The 19,597-nt window shown below is 38.9% G+C and overlaps 1 protein-coding gene across 2 annotated transcripts in view; it reads right to left on the bottom strand.

Moving 5' to 3' along the window:
* Positions 1 to 19,597, bottom strand: part of SUCLG2 (succinate-CoA ligase GDP-forming subunit beta) — a 341,482-nt gene that overhangs the window by 41,671 nt on the left and 280,214 nt on the right. The window contains exon 11 of one of the 2 annotated variants that reach the window (XM_006070058.4): positions 11,182 to 12,274. The exons of the other annotated variant lie outside the window; for it this stretch is intronic. Coding sequence (XP_006070120.1) covers positions 12,159 to 12,274 — 116 coding nt within the window. The 3' untranslated portion in view covers positions 11,182 to 12,158. Of the gene's footprint in view, positions 1 to 11,181; positions 12,275 to 19,597 lie in introns of those variants that run through there. 2 annotated transcript variants of the gene reach the window in all.

Here is a 19,597-nt window from a genome sequence, read left to right as displayed (position 1 = left end):
GTATTTATATTAATCCCAGTTATTACTCTGTAATTTTCTTTTTTTGTTTTGTCTTTGTCTGGTTTTGGCATCAGGGTAATGGTGGCCAGATTGAATGAATCTGGGAGTCTTCCTTCCTCTTAAGTTTTTTGGAATAGTTTGATAAGGACAGGTATTAGCTCTTCTTTCCGTGTTTGGTAGATTTTCTCCGTGAAGCCATCTGGTCCTGAACTTTGTTGGGAATTTTTTGATTATTGATTCAATTTCAATTGCAGTGATACTTGGGTCATTGAACTGAACTGAACAGTTGCAGTGATAGGTCTCTTCAGATTATCTACTTCTTGATGTAGTTTTAGAAGATTGTATGTTTCTAGGAATTTATCCATGCTTTCTAGATTGTCTAGTTTGTTGGTATATAACTGTTCGCGGTTTTCTCTTATGATTGCTTCTATCTCTGAAATATCAGTTGTTAATTTCTCCTCTTTCATTTCTTTGTGTTTGTGTCTGTATACTTGGGTCATCTTTTTTTTTCCCCTAATGATCTTGGCTGAAGGTTCCTCAATTTTGATTATCTTTTCAAAAAACCAGTTCTTGATTTCATTGATCTTTTCAGCTAGCTTTTTATTTTGGGGGGGGGGTGGTTTCCATTTTATTTCTTTACTCTGATCTTTATTAATATTTTCCTTTTTCTGACTTTGTGCTTTGTTTGTTCTTCTTTATCTGTCAGAAAATAGGTTGTTTGAGAATTTTTTGTTCTTTTTTTCTTGAGGTATGCCTGTATCACTATTAACTTCCAAGAACTGCTTTTGCTATATACCACAGACTTTTGGATGGTTATGTTTTTATTTGCATTTGTCTTGTGAAGAGCTGACTCATTGGAAAAGACCCTGATGCTGGGAGGGATTAGGGGCAGGAGAAGGGGACAACAGAGGATGAGATGGCTGGATGGTATCACCGACTCCATGGACGTGTAAGTTTGAGTGAACTCCGGGAGTTGGTGATGGACAGGGAGGCCTGGCGCGCTGTGATTCATGGGGTTGCAAAGAGTCCGACAGGACTGAGTGACTGAACTGACTGACTGACTGAGATATTTTCTGATTTCCTTTTTCAGTTCCTCACTGACCCAGGATTTTTTAATTAGCACGCTATTTAGTCTACATGTGTTTGTCTTTATCTTTATTTCTGTAATTGATTTCTCATTTCATACCTTGATGGTCAGAAATGATATAATGTCTATCCTCTTAAATTTGTTGAAATTTTATAGCCTAGAAAATGAACTATCCTGGAGAACATACCATGTGCACTTGAAAAGAATGTGTATTCTGATGCTTTTGGATGAAATGTCCTGTAGGTATCTATTATGTCTAACTACTATAATGTATATCAGGAACACTTTTTCACAAATAAGCCTGTATCTACTTCATCATTCTTAATGGTTGCATAGTATTCCACCAGTTGGAAACTATATAGTTTATTTGCTCAATTACCTGTACTTAGATTTTTGAAGTTATTCCTAATATTTTCACAGACAGTAACATGACAAAAGTGCTCACTTAGTTGGCTAAGATATTTTTGGGTGACATTTTCTTTCCCTAAGAATTTTACAGATTTTGTTTCATGTCTTTTGATATTAAAAGTTGGTTATAGAGAAAAATATAAGTCCAGTATGATTGCTTTTCTCTTGTATATTCTCATTTGCATGTTTAGGCAGTGAAAGATTCTCTGCTCTCAAAGTTGAGAAATTTGGGCTTTAAAATCAAATATTTGTTACTGATATTTCCTGGAGTATACTGTTCTTTTCATGGTTGAGGCACAATTCTACGTTCTTTTCAATGAGATTTTCTTCTATCAATATCTTTAAATTAACTTTCATTTTCAGTTGCTGGTATCCCTTTTTCACTGCCACCAATTTTCCTTATATTGTATTATTCTTGGCTTTGTTATTTTCTCCTAAGTGCTTTAATTTCTTTATTTTCCCCTTTGCATTCATTGTGAATCATACAATCCTTCATTTAAGTCAGTGTTTCAGCTTTTCTCTCCTTTAGTATTTTTTCTTTCAGTATCTTTAATGATACAAATAACCCATATTTACTATAGTTACGTTAACAAATGCAGCTAAATGAGGGCTTTTCAACTTTGACTCTAACGACATTTGGGCTGGAAAACTCCTCATTGTGAGTGTGGGGTCTCCTGTGCACTGCAATATATTTAAGATTTATTGAACTTTGTGACTTATTAGTTCTTGAATAGTGTTGTTCTGGTCCTCTCTTGGTGTCTGTAGCTTCTTTTTCTCTGTAAGTCATTATGAGCATGTTTTTTGTTTATTAACTGAATATTCTTCTTAGGGTCTTCCATACGATGAAGCTCTATCAAGAATTTGTTTTCTCTATCTTGAGTAATATGTTTCATGTTTTTCCAAAAGAGGTCAGTTGTAGGTTATAATAGGACATATTACGTTCTTCATTTTCTTGCTCATGATTGACACAGTTGATCTCTTTGTTATTGTCTTTGTTATGAAATAGTATGTGCCAATCCTCTTTGAGTCACTGTCCACCTTATCAGAGATCAGCTGCCTACCTGTCTGAGACCTATAAGGTGATATTCAACTCCTTTCCTCAGTCTGTGTGCCAGTGGTGAAAATTCCAGGGGAGCAGATGGAAACTGTTCCACTGGGCCAGGGTCATCTTAATGTAATTAGTAGTGTGTGCTGTTACCATTCACGTTTCCTCAGTGATGGTGAGGAAAAATATCCTTTGGCATCAAATCATTCCTGCTTTTAGCACAGAGCTTCCAGCCATTGCTTCAGTCAGATCAAGCCAGTTTTCCCTCTTTCTGATTCACCTGTTGCCACAGAGCAGTCATTTCCAAACTCTGAAGAGGTAAAATTATGAGCATTAAGAAATATTTTTATATTTGACATTTTCAGTTTTACTGAGATACAACTGAATGCAGCACTGTGTAAATTTAAGGTGTACAGCATGATTTTAGTAACATGCATCATGAAATGATTACTGTAAGGAATTTAGTGAATATTTATCATCTCGTATAGATACAAAGGAAATAGAAAAAATAGTGCTTTCTTGTGATGAAAACCTTTGAATTCACTCTTTAACAAGTTTCACACATAACATACACCACAATTAATTATACTAGTTATGTTGTATGTTGTACACTACATTCCTAATATTTATCTTCTGACTGGAAGTTTGTACCTTTTGACTATCTTCATCCAATTCCTCCTACTTCTAACCCTTGTCTCTAATAACCACAAATCTAATCTCTTTTTCTATGAATTTGTTTTAATGGTTTTGACTTACAACACTATGTTAAATTCCTGGTACACAACATTGTGATTCCATATTTCTAAACATTTCAAAATGAGTATGATGATAAATCTAGGTGTCATCTGTCACCAAATGATGATATTACATAACCATTGACTATATTCATCACATATTTTATTTCATACTTCAGTTCAGTTCAGTTGCTCGGTCGTGTCCGACTCTTTGCCACCCCATGAATCGTAGCACGCAAGGCCTCCCTGTCCATCATCAACTCCCGGAGTTCACTCAAACTCATGTCCATCGAGTCAGTGATGCCATCCAGACATCTCATCCTCTGTTGTCCCCTTCTCCTCCTGCCCCCAATCCCTCCCAGCCTACGACTCATTTTTTAACTTAAAGTTTGTACCTCTTAATCTCCCTCACTTGCTGCTCTCTTCCAATCACCCGATCCCTCTGGCAATCAAGTGTGTCTATGACGTTATGTTTGTTTTGTTTTTTAGATTCCACATATAAATTATACAGTATTTGTCTTTCTTTGCTTGACTTATTTCAATGAGTACAATACTGTCTAGGTCCATCCATGTTGTTGCAAATGGCAGTATTTCATTCTTTTAACGGCTGAGTACTATTCTATTGTGTGTCTATAACATCTTTATCTGTTCATCTATTGATGTGCACATATGCTGCTTCTATATCTTGGCTACTGTAAATAATGCTGCATTGAATATAAGGGTGCATATATCTTTTTAATTTAGTGTTTAAAAATATCCAGAAGTATATGCTCTAGGAGTGTGGGCTGTGTAGGCCCTTCTGTTATGATAGGGTTGACTACTATGGGCACTCTGATAGGTGTGGCTGGCCCTGACCCAGTGGGCTGCCAACTCCAGCCTAGTGTGAATGTTGCTGGCTACTGGTGGATGATGCTGGGTCATGGAATGGCTGGCTGCATGACTCAGAAGTCCCAGTCCTGGTGCTGTCCTGCTAGTGAGTACAGCCTGGTCTTGGAGTGGCTGTCTGCAGATCTGTGGATCCTGGAGGTAGTGTTGGCCTGATAGTGGGCAGAGCTGGGGCTCAGGAGTTCCAAGTTTGATGACAGCCCTTTCATGAGTGGGCTGGGTTGTGATCTAATTGGCTACAGCGCTGCAGGGATCCTGAAGTTGATGTCATGCCAGTGGGGTTGGAGCTGCGACCCCACATGACTAGCGGCTTATCTTGGGGAAGCTCCAGTTGACTGGCTAGTGAGGGATATCAGATCTCAGGGCTAATAAGCCAGAGGGAGTATTCCAAAATGCAACTCACACAGCATCAGTGTTCTCATGGTAGAATGAGCTCCTCAAAATGGCAATGCCCAGCATTTATGTCCTCAGGATGAGTCCCAGTTGCCTCCTCCCTCTCCAGGAATATCCAAGATCAGCTAGTGCATCTAACCTGGCTCAATCAAATTATTGCTTCCTGTCCTGGGTCTCGAAGACTGTGAGATTCTGGGTGCAAACTTTAAGAGCAGAATCTGTTTCCTACAGTCCTCTAGCTCTACTGAAAGTAAGCCCCACTGGTCTTCAAAGCAAGGTGTTCTGGGGGCTCTTCTGGTATAGAATTCCTGGGCTGGGGAGCCTAACATGGGGCTTGGACCCACTGTTACTTAGGGAGAATCTCTACAGTTGTGATTATCCTCCTGTTTGGGAGTTACTTACCTGAGGTGTGGGTTATGACCAAGACTCCGCCCCTCCTACCCAACTCACTGTGGTTATTTCTTTATATCTTTAGTTGTGAAGGATTTTTTCTGCTAGTCTTCAGGTTGTTCTTATCAATAGTTGCTCTTTAAATAGTTACAATTCAGGTGCGAGGAGGTGAGCTCAGGTTCTTCCTACTCCATCATGCTGGCCACTTGCCCCTTAACTATGAACATTTTTACAGCCGTTGAGCCTTACTAAAAAACTGCCCTCCAGAAAGGTTTTACTGATTACAAAACAATTACACACGAAAGGGGTGTATCTACCTCCCTATATTCTTGCCAACCTTGTTTATTTACTTTCTTGTTAATATAATTGGACTTTTGTAAAAAAATTAAAATAAACCTATAAAATGCAATTTAATGTATTTCCAATGAATTCAAATAATTTATTATTTTTTTTTTTGAAATTCACATGCAATATCTGAAAGCTTATAAATGTCATGTACACACAAACTACAATATTCTAAAAACTTAACAGAAATGTAAAGGATTCTTATTAATGTGTAAAAAGGCATCTTTAAAAGGCAATTTTTAAAGCAACTATATAAAACCAGGGGCAATTTATAAAATAGACTTAAATGTTTAAGAGAAAGTGTTGAAGGTAGGAAAAAATGACTTTTAAAGTAAAGGATGAAATGTTTTTCAGAAAGTAATAGCTGTTTCTTTGAAATCCAGAAAGAAAGGTTACTAACTATTCTTCCCATGAACACATGTACAAAATGATCACTGTCTCTAAGGTCACCTGATTGTGTCCATGAGATAATATAAATGAAGAGCAGGAAATAAAACCCAACTTATGTCTTTATTAACACATGCAACTCCTAATACAAGTCCTCCTATCTATCTATGCATCTATCCATCCTGAATCTAGAATAGCTTTACTGAGAATTCATATAGTATAAAATTTATCACTGAAAAGTATACAGTTTATTAGTATTCAGTATATTCAAGTTGTGTAACCACCACAACTATCTCATTTCACATTTTTGCCGTCCCAAATGAAAACCCATTAGGAGTCACTCCCCATTCTCCTCTCCTCTCTAGTTCTGGCAAACACTAATCTACATGCTATTTCTTTACATTTATGTACTGTGGACATTTTCTAAAAGTGGGATCACATGATATGTGGCCTTTGTGACTGTATTCCTTCATTTGGTTTAATGGAGGTTCATTAAATTTTTTGAGGTTTCCAGTTCATCCATACCGTAGCATTCCTGTACTTCATTCTTTTTATTGATAAATATGGATATACACCATTTCATTTATCCAGTCATAAGCTGATAGACATTTGGGTTGTTAGCACTCTCTGGAAAAACTTTCTGCAAATAGTTGAAGTTATTTTATTTTAATATATTCAACTTGTCTTTGTTTGCAGATTGTACTCTTAATACAAAGTCAAAAAAATTTTTTTTTGAGGAAAAATAATTATAAGGATTTAGAGTACATGAATATTCAACATTAAAATATAACTTAAACTCCAAATAAGAACCTCCAAATCTTGTAGTCCATAAAAGTCTCTGTCTGATCTCTGAGAACAGATCTCTAAATGACTGCTAGATAATGATTCTATTTCATTTCTTTCTCCTCTAGCTGGAAAAGGGCTAAAAGGGCTCCCAGTTAAAAAAAAAAATGCCTCCACATACTTCCGGTGCACATAATGGAAGAACAAGAAAAAAATGTATTTTCTCACAGTTAACATATAAAATCTAATTAATTTTGGATTTGTGAAATTTGGCATAATATACCTGCGAACTGCTGCTGGCCTATTTTGAATATCAAGACATGAGACAAGAGTTATGGATCTAAATTGTCCAGAAGAATATGATACACTTAATTTTCTCCTACTGCTATGGTAACACTGTCTCAGCTTTTACCCCTCCTATCCCTCTGCCTGTTGTCTTGTTTTGTCATCATTCTGTGTATTAGAGAAGGCAGTGTATTAACAAGAAAGCACTTGGAATTAAGTCCCAGAAAGCGGCCCCTATCTTAGACTTTACTATGTGGGTATGGAAACGTGCCATTCCCATTACAGTCTATACAACTTGTCCAACTGCAGAGGGCAATCTTTCAGCTTTTAAATTTTCCTTCCCAGGGCAGGGGGTACACTAAAGGGCAAAACACTCAAGTATTCAGCTTGTTAAATATCTTTACCTCCAACATTCTTTCCAATTATCCATCACTATCAGCAGCAAAACTGTATTGAATTTAGGCTCCAACAGATTTAAACAAAAAGACACTAGTTTTGGACTCAGATCAGAGTTGAATTCTGACCGGTCAAATATTAATTCTATGTTCTTGATCATGTTATACCTTCCCTGAGATATATATCACCTGTAAAACATTTCCTCTGTAATAGAGGAATGAAAGATTCACAGAGATGCTAAGATTAATTAAGGCAACATCTGTAAAGTTTCTGGAACATAGTAAGTGCTGAATCAATGTGAGCTCCTCTGACGTCAAAGTAATGCATAAAAACCCACTAGATTTAGACTGAAGGGCTATGCTGTCCAAAATGGTAGCTACCAGCAACAAGTGGCTAAATTTTTTTTTTTTTGCCATATGGCATGTGGGATTTTAGTTCCCGATCAGGGATACAACCACCACCCCCTGCATTGGAAGCATGGAGTCTTAACCACTGGAAGGCTAGGGAAGTTTCAGGTGTCTACTAAGACTATTATCGAAATTAAGTAATCTTTAAAATTAAGTTTTCAGTGCTTAATAGCCTCATGTGGCTAGTAGCCACATACTGGCTAGCACCAATACTTACCATCACCATCATCACAGAAGTTCTACTGAACAATGATGCACTAGAAGTGATAGAACTCGACCAAAACCAGAAGCCTAAATTCTTGCCACTAACTCTGTAACTTTAGCAGAGCAACTTCATCTCACTATGCTACTGTTCCTCAAGATAAAATGTAATAATGCCTTTATAGCAACACTGCAGAGATCAGGTGCACTGAAATAATTTTTCTTCGCTTTCTTACTATCTTCCCAGGACCCCAAAATTAAATTATGCACAAAAATTAGCAAGGACCACTTTGAGTATGACTCAATAGGTACAGCTCTTTGGGAGTTCAATATTCATAGCCATGATTTGATGTTATTCCAACACACCTGTAAGTAGTTAAGAATAGCGTATTTCAGAAGCACACCTAGCTATGTGCGAACACTTCTTGGGGTGATGGAAAGAAACAAAGTAACATAGTTAAAAAGGTGTTCATTGGCAAATTTCCTTTTGTAGACAAATCAATTTGCATTGGGTTTAAAATGCAAAGGTCAGAGATCCTGTTTTCTACTTATTTGTTTCACTTTAATGCCTAAATCTGGCCTTTCCCAGATTTAGAAACAATAATCTGGGCTGTCATTGTGAGAATAATATTGTAATTTTTTTTTTTTAATTGAGAGAAGGGGTTGACAAACTTTTTCTGTAAAGGTCTAGAGTAAATGGTCTAGGGCCATGAATTTTCTATCATAGTTACTTAATTCTGCTGGTGTGGCATGAAAACCACCACAGAATGTAAATAAATGGCATGGCTGTGTCAATAAAACTATATAGTCCCTCAGGCCTACATTTGCCAACTTCATATGTAGAAGGAAATGGAAAAACATAGCTTTTCCTGCTCTTCACAGTATTTTTTACCATGATTATATGATTTTTATATTTATTTTACTTGACCATACACTGTATCCTACAAATAATCAGTTTTAAATGTTTAATTTAGAAATGTCAAAACATTTTTTCTTCTCATTTTTATTAAGACATTGAATATAAATAATATAATTTTTAGGACAATACCTTTATTTTCATGCTGATAGCAAACTGAGAAGGATGGTCATAGTATATAAACTGTAAAATAACAAATTAAATGATTCACAGATCTAATAGGGTCATTCAAAGTTTCCTACCTATTTTACTATTTCATGAGTTGAATTAAAACTTAAATAGAAAACCAAAATTGAGCTAAGAGCCTCAATGCCATTACTTCTTAAGTTCACATTACTGCTCTAGACAAATAAATCAAGGTCAAATATTTAGATGACTCAAGCAGCATCTATTAAAAAAACCTGGTAACTTGTATGCATAGGTTAAGAATGGACTGCCAAGAAATGATGAGAAATTAATAAAATAAAATCATGACATTTCAGAGTTGGAAGAGTCCTTATAGAACAACTTGTTCAACATCATTGCTCTATGGATGATGAGTGTGGTAATCTTTTTTTTTTTCCTTTCCAGAAAACACTTTCTTCTTATGAGATCCCCAGGTTTCTTATGGAATTACCCCTTCCTTTTCTTACTCTCAGCTCTGGTAGTTTGAATGAGGGTGGTCTCGTTATCAGGCCAACAAGTGGGGATTTAACCCAGAGAGGACTCATCAGAGCCCTGTAAACTCTTGACCAGAGGACTGGTTCAGAGGTAAGTTTCTGACCGAAAATCGTCATCTAAATTCTGGGATATTTCTTAGAATTGCCACGAGAGAATCAACCTTCCTTCCTTCCTTTCCTTTTCCTTCTCCCTCCCTCCTCCCTTCCCTTCCTTTCATCCTTTACTCTTTCTTGCCCCCTGCCCCATTCTTTCTCTCTTATGGATGCAAACTTTTGAGAATACCTACCTGGGATGGCCAGCAGCCATTTTGCCACCTTGTGGAAATGGCCCATCTGAGAATGAAACCAACACAGAGACCAGCATCTCTGAGATGCAGAGTTCACATTCTGAGGCTCTGAGTTTCTGGATCTAGCCTTAACTGTAGCTGAAAATGTCTGCCTTTTGTAATTACAAGAACAAAACCATCCTCCCCCTCTCAACCTTTTTTCTTAAGCTTGAGTTGGTTTTTTGCCATTGCAAAAGAGCTTATACAAATACAAGAGGTTGTTCAACCCAAAGAAGTGAATGTTGGTTAAGTGGGAAGGTCAGGACTTCAATCCCCTCTTAATTTGATGCTGGTTCTACGAGACTGACAGGATAGACTAGCAAGCCCATTAAAATCTTACATGCAAAGCAGTTTGGGTAAAAAGTGTGTATTACTCTTTAAGCTTCTTTGAGTACTGTATTTAGACTCTCACTTCCTTTCATAGATTTCTTGTTTAGGATAGGGCCATGTATAACAAATACTGATCAGATTTAAAGGAAATTATTTTTCACCCTTACATATAGTACAGCTGCAGACTTGAAGGGGACATCAGACGGTCAGAAATACAGGACACACTGGAGTAGGTAATATATAGGCTTCAGATCCACACCACCAATTGTCCCCAATTCTCCTGTGTACCCTCCGTCTGTGTGGCTGTGCCTTAACACATACCAGTAATTCACTCCATAAAAATCCATGGAAACTGTACTGTGTTCAGCACCAGGGATACTATGCAAACCACACCAACTCAATATTTTGAGCTTCCAAGAAAATATAGCTTCCCAAGTCTTTGAAAACAAAGGGCTCTTTGTTGTTATTTAACAAAATAATCACACGAATGATTTCATTTCTTTACCCCCTCCTCCAAACTGTATTGATTAGAAATATCCATATACACAGCCAGATTAACACAAGCCTTAACAAAGGCTAAAGGATTCAAATATGTAGTTTTTGTCTAATTGATAGAGTATACATTATTTCTTTTACAATACTGACTAGTAAAGCTATCAAAATCAAAACACACTTAAAAAGACACTGTTAATATTTTTCATGTACTGTGTAACAATTAATAAAGGGTGTACGGCCGATCTATAAAATGAGTTCTTCCTCCATGATAAACACAGATCTATAAAACAATGGTGCTTCTGTCCAGATATGAAGCTTTTGAGAGCAACGTAAAACTGGTTAAAAAAAGTATGGTCTATGACACATTTGTACGTTGAGAGGAAAGCAGCTCATGTTGGAACCTGAGCCGTGTAAGTGGGAGGAGATTATGTCTGAATATTTCCTACAATGCTACGCAAACTAAGGCCATGTTTTAACTGTTGGGTATTTGTGGCACTTACCTGGGCTTTCAGGGTGTATAAAATTTTCATCCTTTGATTAAGTAATCTCCTAACAGATACAGTCACTGAAAAAGTTGAGTAGAACTGGAATAACCCTGGGACAACCCAAATTTTCTATCTCTGGCTATACTGCCTAAGACACTAGTATCTTAGTAAAAGAAAAAAAACATTGATAAGTAAAATAGATTAAAATGAGAAATACACAGATCTTAGAGTTTATAAAACAGAGGATTTTATTCAAATTTACATACAGATAAAAATTTACCAAAATTTTAACACAAACCTAAATCACATTCTTTCCCACCACAAAAATGGACACTATGCAAAAAAGCCACATTCTCTCAATTACATTTTCCCAGGTGGTAGATTCAGGGGGGAAACAGGAAGGGAGAAAAGACAGTGACACTCACAGCATAATTTGATTTCAGTGTTGTCTATTCTTGAAATGAGTCAACCAGAGATTTCCATAAGAATCAACCTTCAGTTCTGATGTTAAAAGAGAAATTTCTACTCCAAAATCACAAATAAGGCTTCTGGCTTCATTTTTAGTATGAGGTAAACAGCATATTCAATATTAAGGCAAATGGTAGGATACATGTATGTGGTATTAATTATGAATCTTCCATTGTAAAATATATTTCATGGATTTTCTAAACATGTTGGAATTCAAAATAGTAAAAACTCTTGCAGTTTATAACAGCTACTTGTTTCAGTGTCTTAGCTGCACCTTTTTGATGGCAAATCTGTTCAATGTAATCTTGTCTGACTATTTTTTTTTTTACAGCATGCATTTTTTTTTTTTTTAACACAATACAAATGTTCACCAAAATAGCTGCAAATGAACCAGGGCCTGATCTCAAATGCTGTATACACACACACTGTTTGGCCTTGTAGACTGCTCCCTGAAATTGGCAAAACAATGGTGAGCTGACTCACTAAGACAGAAAATTATGCGAATGCAGGTCATTAAATTAATAAAGGCTATAAGGCAAATTAAGCTGTCTAGATATCTTATTCAAAAAAATACAGATTTAAATTTTTTAAACAAAAAAACTTGAAATTCTTACTCTTCCCCTTCCCCACCCCTCCTTTTTCCCCAATGGAATAACCATTTTCTTCACAGTGGTGAGAGAACCATCCCTTTTTATGGGTAAGTGCACTTCTTCCAAGGGATCAGGGCAAGGCATCACTTCTTAGCCACACTGGCCACAGCTTTCTTGGCTGCATCCTCCAGGTCGACAGCTGAAGTGATGGGGAGTCCGCTGTTACTGAGAATGTTCTGGGCCTCATGGACATTGGTTCCTGGAAGGGAGTGGGGGCATGTTGTACAGTCACTGAGATGGAACTGAAGGTGGTACCCCAGGAAGTTTCATACAACCTGAAGTCATGAGATGCCTGAGTCTCCTGTACATGCGTGCATGCTAAGTTGCTTTAGTCATGTCTGACTCTTTGTGACCCCGTGGACTGTAGCCCGCCAGGCTCCTCTGTCCATGGGATTCTCCAGGCAAGAATACTGGAGTGGGTTGCCATGTCCTCCTCCAGGGGATCTTCTTGACTCAGGGATTGAACCTGCATCTCTTGCATCTCCTGCATTGGCAGATGGGTGCTTTACTACCTGGGAAGACCGCCTGATCTTCTAACACCATTTTATTACAATTCAGGTCATTTTTTATGATCCAGATCTGGCTATTCAGATATATTTAGATGACAAATTTATTTTTTTCCTCTTTTTAATTCAAATGCCTGGCATTAAAAAGATCTTGTCTCTATTTTCTCTGGCATTAAAAATACTGAAATAATGAGGTTCTTAGAAGATCGTGAACAAAGATTAACAACCACTTGTTCAACTAGTTTGAAAGAGGAAAATCTTCTGAAATAGACGTATCTTTTGATTGGATAGTCTGAATATGGAATATAAAGAAGAAAACCTTGTGCACACAAAAATGAGCAAGAGAATGTAAGTCAGGGTGTTAGAATGATATGGAGTATGGCAGTAACACAGGCAGATGCTCAGGATGAATCTACTTATAGCTTTTCACCAGGAAGAAAATTAAAAAACAGATTCTAATCAATATCACAGACAGGAAAGATGATGTGACAAAATCTGTATCAAGTGATAGTCCAGCTACAAAAAAAGATGAAAGACAGCATTTTCAAGAGACTAATGGACATTTTTTTCCTGATAAAAGCTAAAATTGCTGCTGGTAATCCACACACTCAAGTGAATTTAATGTAGTTTTGGCTCATTCCAGAAGTCCTTTGTCTTAATCTCTTGAAACAAAAGGTCTGAGTCATGCGCTAATCTGAGATCTGAAGTTAGAGAATCTGCTCACTGGCTCGAATCCACTGCCTGGAGACAGTGACAGTATTCAAAGTGTCCCTTTATGCTTCATCCTCATTCTACCTAACAAAAATGGCAGATGCCATGAAAATGAGCACTGTAACCTCTAATGACACCTCTTGGCCATTTCTGGTGGATCTGTAGCATATGCAGGCCAAACTACCCCACCTAATTGTGTTCTTCGGTGACTATTTAACATGCAAAAACCACTCTGTTCTTTTCAATGTGAATAAGCCCCTGGGAGAAATGTGATAAAATTTAAGTGTCTAATGAAATATCTCATCTTACATCATCTCCAGTGCTTTTATCTAGTTAGTAAGACAGAGCCTATTTATAAACAAAGACCTTGAAATATAGGCCTTGGAGGACCTCAGAGTACAAATAAAAAGAAGATGCTTGGTCAGCATGTTTCATACCAAAGGTAAAGGCAAGAATTAAGGAGGAACAATTGAGCTGAGAAGGCGGTATAGTACTGATTCTCCTGGCACGCTGGGTCCACCAAAGCAGTGTTGAAGGGGACACTGGACACTGTGTCTTTGGCTCAAGGCTGACTCGGGGCCGCCTTACACAGGAATCTGATGAATGGACTCCATGACAAGCAAGAACTTAAAACATAGGGAAGCTGTTACTTAAAATCCCTAGACTCCCATCCTGACTCTGTCATGTATTAATTGTGTAGTTTTGGATAAATCATTTAAATCTTTTGAGCATCTTTATCTTCAGACATAATACTGTGATCATCTTCCTCACAATGAATATTGATTAAGATATGTCACGTACAGTGCTAAGGGATTTACATGTGACACATGAAAACTTTACAATGAATTTGGATAGGTCTGGTTGTACCTATTTCACAGATGAGATAACTGAGGCACAGAGAGGTTAAAAAACTTATCTACAGTCACACAGGTTGAAAGAGGCAGAGATGGTACTTGAATCCTGTTCTAATTATGTCCTAAAGGCATACTAGTCTGTTTTCCTATCTTTAAAATGAGGAAAATAATGCTGGTAGCATAGGTCGCCATGAGAACCAAATGAAATAATAGGTGTGAAAGCATTCTGTAAATGGCAGTCTCTGTGGCGGTCGTGGCTGGCTGTTTACCAAAGCTCCATGCTCCTCTGCTACAGTGGGGAGCTACTGTTGGGAAAGAGCTGCCAAAGAGGAACTGCAATTCCCAGGCCCCGTTCCAGGTGGGGGAGGGGGGTCATGTGACTGAGTCCTGGTCAATACACTGAATGGCAATGAAACACATGCCCGTGAAGTTTCTTCCACTTTTACTCTCTGTATTCCCTCTGTTTTCTTTGTCTGCCTTCTGAAATGTTGCCAGCCAGAAAAATATTAGATGACAGCTTTTTTTCAGATGACAATGACTCCCTTAAAATCCATGTTTGAGTAACTCTGCAGAGCCAAGCACCCAGCTCCTCACCCTCTCTGACTTCGTATGAATCAGAATGAAACCCCTACTATATTGCCTCTGAACATATCTGTTGTTATAGGAGTGAACATTACATTTTTATAAAAAATTCATTTATTTTCGTTGAAGGATAATTTCTTTACAATATTGTGTTGATTTCTGCCATGCATCAACATGAATTAGCCATAGGTATACATATGTCACAAGCATTACTTTAATTAACACACTATTGTGTTAAGTGTGGGTGGCAGCTTCTAAAATGGTTCTCAGATGACTGACGTGACCTCTTGGTGTTCATGCCCCTTGAGTACAGGCTGGAGCAGTGGCCTGCCTCTAAAGGAGAAGAATATAGCAAAAGTGATGGAAGGTCACTTCTGAGACTAAGTCCATCACTGCGGTCTTGCTTCCTCTGATTTTGTTTGTTCACTCTAATGAAACCTACTGCCATGCTATGGGCTATGGGCTGCCCCATGGGGAAACTCACAATGCAAAGGACTCAGGGCAGCCTCTAGCCAGCAGGCATCAAGGAACTGAGGCGTTCATTCCAACAACCCATAAAGAGCTGCACCCCACCAACTGTGTGGGTGTGCCTACAGGCAACAAGCCCTGCTCCTGCCACCCCTGCGAGGCAAGCTGCAACAGGACCCCAGTCCTGGCCGACACAATGATTGGACTTGAGAGAGATCTTGAGCCAGAGGATGCAGCTGAGCCAGCCCTGGATTTCCCACCAAAGAAACGGTAAGATGGTCAATGTTATTTTGTGCTAAGCGGCAGCTAAATTTTGGGGCAATTTGTTTCACACTAGAACTTAACTAATGCAGATGAAAAGATTTACTATTTCATTAAGAACAACCTCAATGTGCATTTTGATTCATTTGGTAAAGTTTCAGCCAAGGTCCCAGAGGCTGAAAAGTAGGACAGGGGATCAGACTGTGGCAGGTGTTGGTACCAGGCTAAGGGATTCCAACCTTAATCTGTAGGCTTATGTATAATAGTAGTGGTACAGCATGAATCAGTCTTGACAGACACAGAATCGAATTGGTCTTTGGACTAGGAGGTCAATGAAAGTCAAAGATGGAAATTTTTATCTCCTTCAACAGAGATATGGACTTAGAACGCTCTCCCCACCTGGGCTCCAATTCACCAGAGAAGAAAAATCTACATTATGCTACAAGAGACTCAGAATTCTCCCTCTTCCTTTCTCAACACACAGCTCCCCAGATCCCCATGCATCACCCCAAGAGGCAGTCTTATCTGGCTGAACATCCCTCACCTTCTAATCTACTTCTCCTCGATATGACTCCTCTTGTGGGTACAGGTCTCACGCACGTACAGGTCTACACCAAGCTCTGCGATCTGGACTGAAAGAGTTCTGCTAGGAGTGGGGATAACAATAAAAGCATAGAGCAGCTTTCACTTCACACTGGTCACACACTGCTCTGGGGTTCTAAGTATATTTGCTCCCCTGTTCCTCAGAAGAAACCCTGAGATAGCTGCTATTATCTTCCTTTTACAGAGGAGAGGACTGAGGCACAAATAAGTTAAAGGCTAGTCCAGTAAGTATGGCTAGTAATAGGAAGCAGTGGCATGAACATTCAAATAATACTTGACACACCCATTCTGATACCTGAATAAGTCCTTCTTATGATTTTGTAAATATATGTCATCATCATCCTTATAACAACAACAACAAAAAATCTGGTTTACAAAGTCCTCCCACATTACTTTATTTGACGCTTACAAGGAATTTGTTAATTTGATGTTTCTAAATGAACCCGTGAGTTCAGTGTTTATAAATTAGTTCTTTTTCTTTTTTTTTAAGCCAAGAGGGCTTAGTGACTGACTGGCAGAATTCAGTTTCAAAATCCTTTGCTTTCTGGACTCTATTTTGATTTCCCAGTGACTCCCGTTTGACATTTAAAACACGGAGCACTTTCCCATGCATGAGATCATCAGAACCTCAATGAGGCTATAAATTATTCAAGAACAAGGATCATGCACAACTAGGATGTCTGCTCTTTTGGCTAAACCTTCTGTCCCCATGGTCCCTGCTCTATGAGGGACCATGGCATATTCTCTACCCCAAGGCAGACCTTGACTGCTTCCAAGACACTGACTGCACCTGACCCAAGGGCAGTCCAAATACAGACCATGGTCATTAGTCCAATTAGATCTGCTCTATAGAGAATCTCAATGGGTGGTTTCCATGAAAGAGAAAGTAGTAGCATGAGAAGGACTTCTAGTCATAAGTAGGCAGATAAGAGAAAGACAGTGCAAATATGTAGAGGGTGGAGAAGTCAAGTGAAGAGACCAAGGGCTGGAATGATGTTCCTGAGGTCTGCCTCCAACTCAGACCCTGCTCTTCCTGTGGGCCAGCTTTATTACGGCCCCAACCAACGAGAGAAATATTGGTTCACCTTCCTTTCCATGAGTATGCATGAATACTGCATACTCCTGATATGCATTATACCTCCTGATAAATGGGTTGTTCTTTGTTATAACGAACTAGCCAGTTCCTGAATTAATACCCTTTCCAGCATCCAACTTAGCACCAGATATACCCAAGAGGGAAAATGGCTGACAGAGAAATCCGTGAACCTGCAGAGAAGCCTGCTATGCCCTCTACCCTGAGCTCTGCTGCCCTCTCTGCTTGGAGGACGCCATAGGTCCATGAACTATCTTTTTAAATGACATTTCTTTGGGGATGCTTTCTTGTCACCACATCTCAACCCCCAACCTAGAGTAGCGGATTGGAAAATGAGCTTCCCAAATACTTGGTACATCTAAAATTCCAGCACTATTAGGACTGCTTACTGACATTGCTCTTGTCCCCACTAAACATAGGCTTTGGAAGGGCTGCCATTGCTCAGGTTTGCTCACCGTGTACCTCCAGGCACAGTGTCCCCCACAAAGGATGTGTCTGTGCATGGACTGAATAACCATGGACAGGCTCATCCATAAAAAGTGAACTTCAGGCAGCAAGTGTGGGTGACTCCGCTTCTGAGCACCTTGCTGGCCGATAACTCTTTATATGAGGTTGAAATAAAAAATCCAAACGGCCTCAGGGAAAATGAAGAGGGTTGTTTATGAGCTTTCTGAGTCCTTAGATGCTTTCATTGGCCCCTCTTTCTAAGAAAGGCCACATAGCAGCTGGCTGTGTTGAGTGTCCTTGAGGGAGGCTCCAAGCTGCTGCCACTTCTAGCTGTCCAGGCATATGAGGTCACTGTGCTCAAGGTTAACAACCAGAGGTGGTGGCCAGGGTAACAGAGTGGATAGGGCAGCTCCACACTAACACAGGGTCTTTCTCTCCATCTAGCTGCTCCTGCAGGGCCATATCAAAAGGCCTAATTTCTTCATAATTCCAGGATCCACTAAAGTGAATTTAATTATACTTGCAGTTACACTTCAATTACAGTCTTAATCATAAAGCACATACTAGGCATGCTCAGAGCCAAGCAGTTTTAGAAGAGAACCTCATAGTGAAATAGAAAGCTGAGGCATAGGACTATGAGGAGAAAGGGGAAATATACAGAGGGGCCTTGGTCAAATGAAAATCTGTCACACAAGGTGGGGGGGGTGGCATCAGAAACAGGTTAAAAAAGAGAGAAACACACACAGAACAGATGAGATGGAGGACGTGGCAGAGCTAGGGGCAGGAGAGTCAAAAAGAAAGAGAGAGAGAGAGACCGGAGGGAGAGACAGAGAGACAAGATAAACAGAGAGGGAGAAGAGGAAAGAGACCAAAAAACAAACAAACAAAAGAGGAGAATGAGAGACAGAATGGATGAAAGAGGAGACTGGAGATTGAGATGACTAAGAGAACGAAGGACAAAGAGATGAAGAGTCAAACAGAGAGAATGAGGGGAAAAGAAGTGAGGATGCCAAGTTTCTTCCACAGCAGCCCTACCCTGACCCTGCCAGCATCTCCCTTTCAGCACCCTGGTCGATTTCTCCTTGGCTGGCAGGGCTAGGGACAGGCCAGGGAGAAACAAAGCCAGGGCAGGCCCTGCAGCCCAAGGCTTGGAGAGGAATTACAAATCACTTCCTCATTCTGGTTCTGAGAGCAGCTCGAAGGGGAAGTGGGGATGCAAAGAAGATGGTGAGAAAGAAGAGCCATCTCTGAAAGGTCACTGGAAATGCTGAGGGGAACGGAGGGAGCCTTCAACAAATGCTTGCTAGTCTGCAGATACATTTTGTTAATGACATCATGTGAGTATTTCAGCTTAGTTTCTTCTTGATTCACCAAGTGGCTGACACCTACTCCACATTCCCTTCCCGTCCTTATTTCTAAATAGAAACCATCATGGCTGCTAAACTGTGACATGGAATCAAGAGTTCCAAACAGACTGTTTATGCCTATGCACACAATTACAAAGAAAATTGATCTCTTTCCCACATTTAAATTGTGCTGCTGACATTTTCTAATATTTATTAAAGGCTGAGTTTCTTTTTAATGAGGCTGCAGGACAATACTTTAAATAACCACCTGTACAGATACTGATCAACTCGTGCTGGTCGAAGTTCAGGCACTTCTTAGTATCTGCCTGTTGAAAGCCACTCAGCTAAATGGTTACCTACCACTGCAGGCTTGGCAAAACTAATACAATTATGTAAAGTTTAAAAATAAAATTAAATAAAAAAAAATAAATAAAATAAATAAAAGTAACAGGGGAAGATTACATCAAAAAAAAATAAAAACAAAAAAAATAAAAACAGCTATAGAGAGTCACAGGGGACTGAGTTTAAAATGAAATCTTTCTCTATTGGTAGAGGATATTATAAAAAGAACAATAATAATTATTAAAATAAAAAAAAATTCCCATCTTTTCCACATGATTTACCACATACTTCCTGCCACTGGGTGGAGTG

The sequence above is a fragment of the Bubalus bubalis genome, chromosome 21 (genome assembly GCF_019923935.1).
Source record: "Bubalus bubalis isolate 160015118507 breed Murrah chromosome 21, NDDB_SH_1, whole genome shotgun sequence".
Taxonomy (NCBI): Eukaryota; Metazoa; Chordata; class Mammalia; order Artiodactyla; family Bovidae; genus Bubalus; species Bubalus bubalis.
Note: the sequence above shows the minus strand (reverse complement) of the source record. Positions and strands in the feature narration are given on the sequence as shown.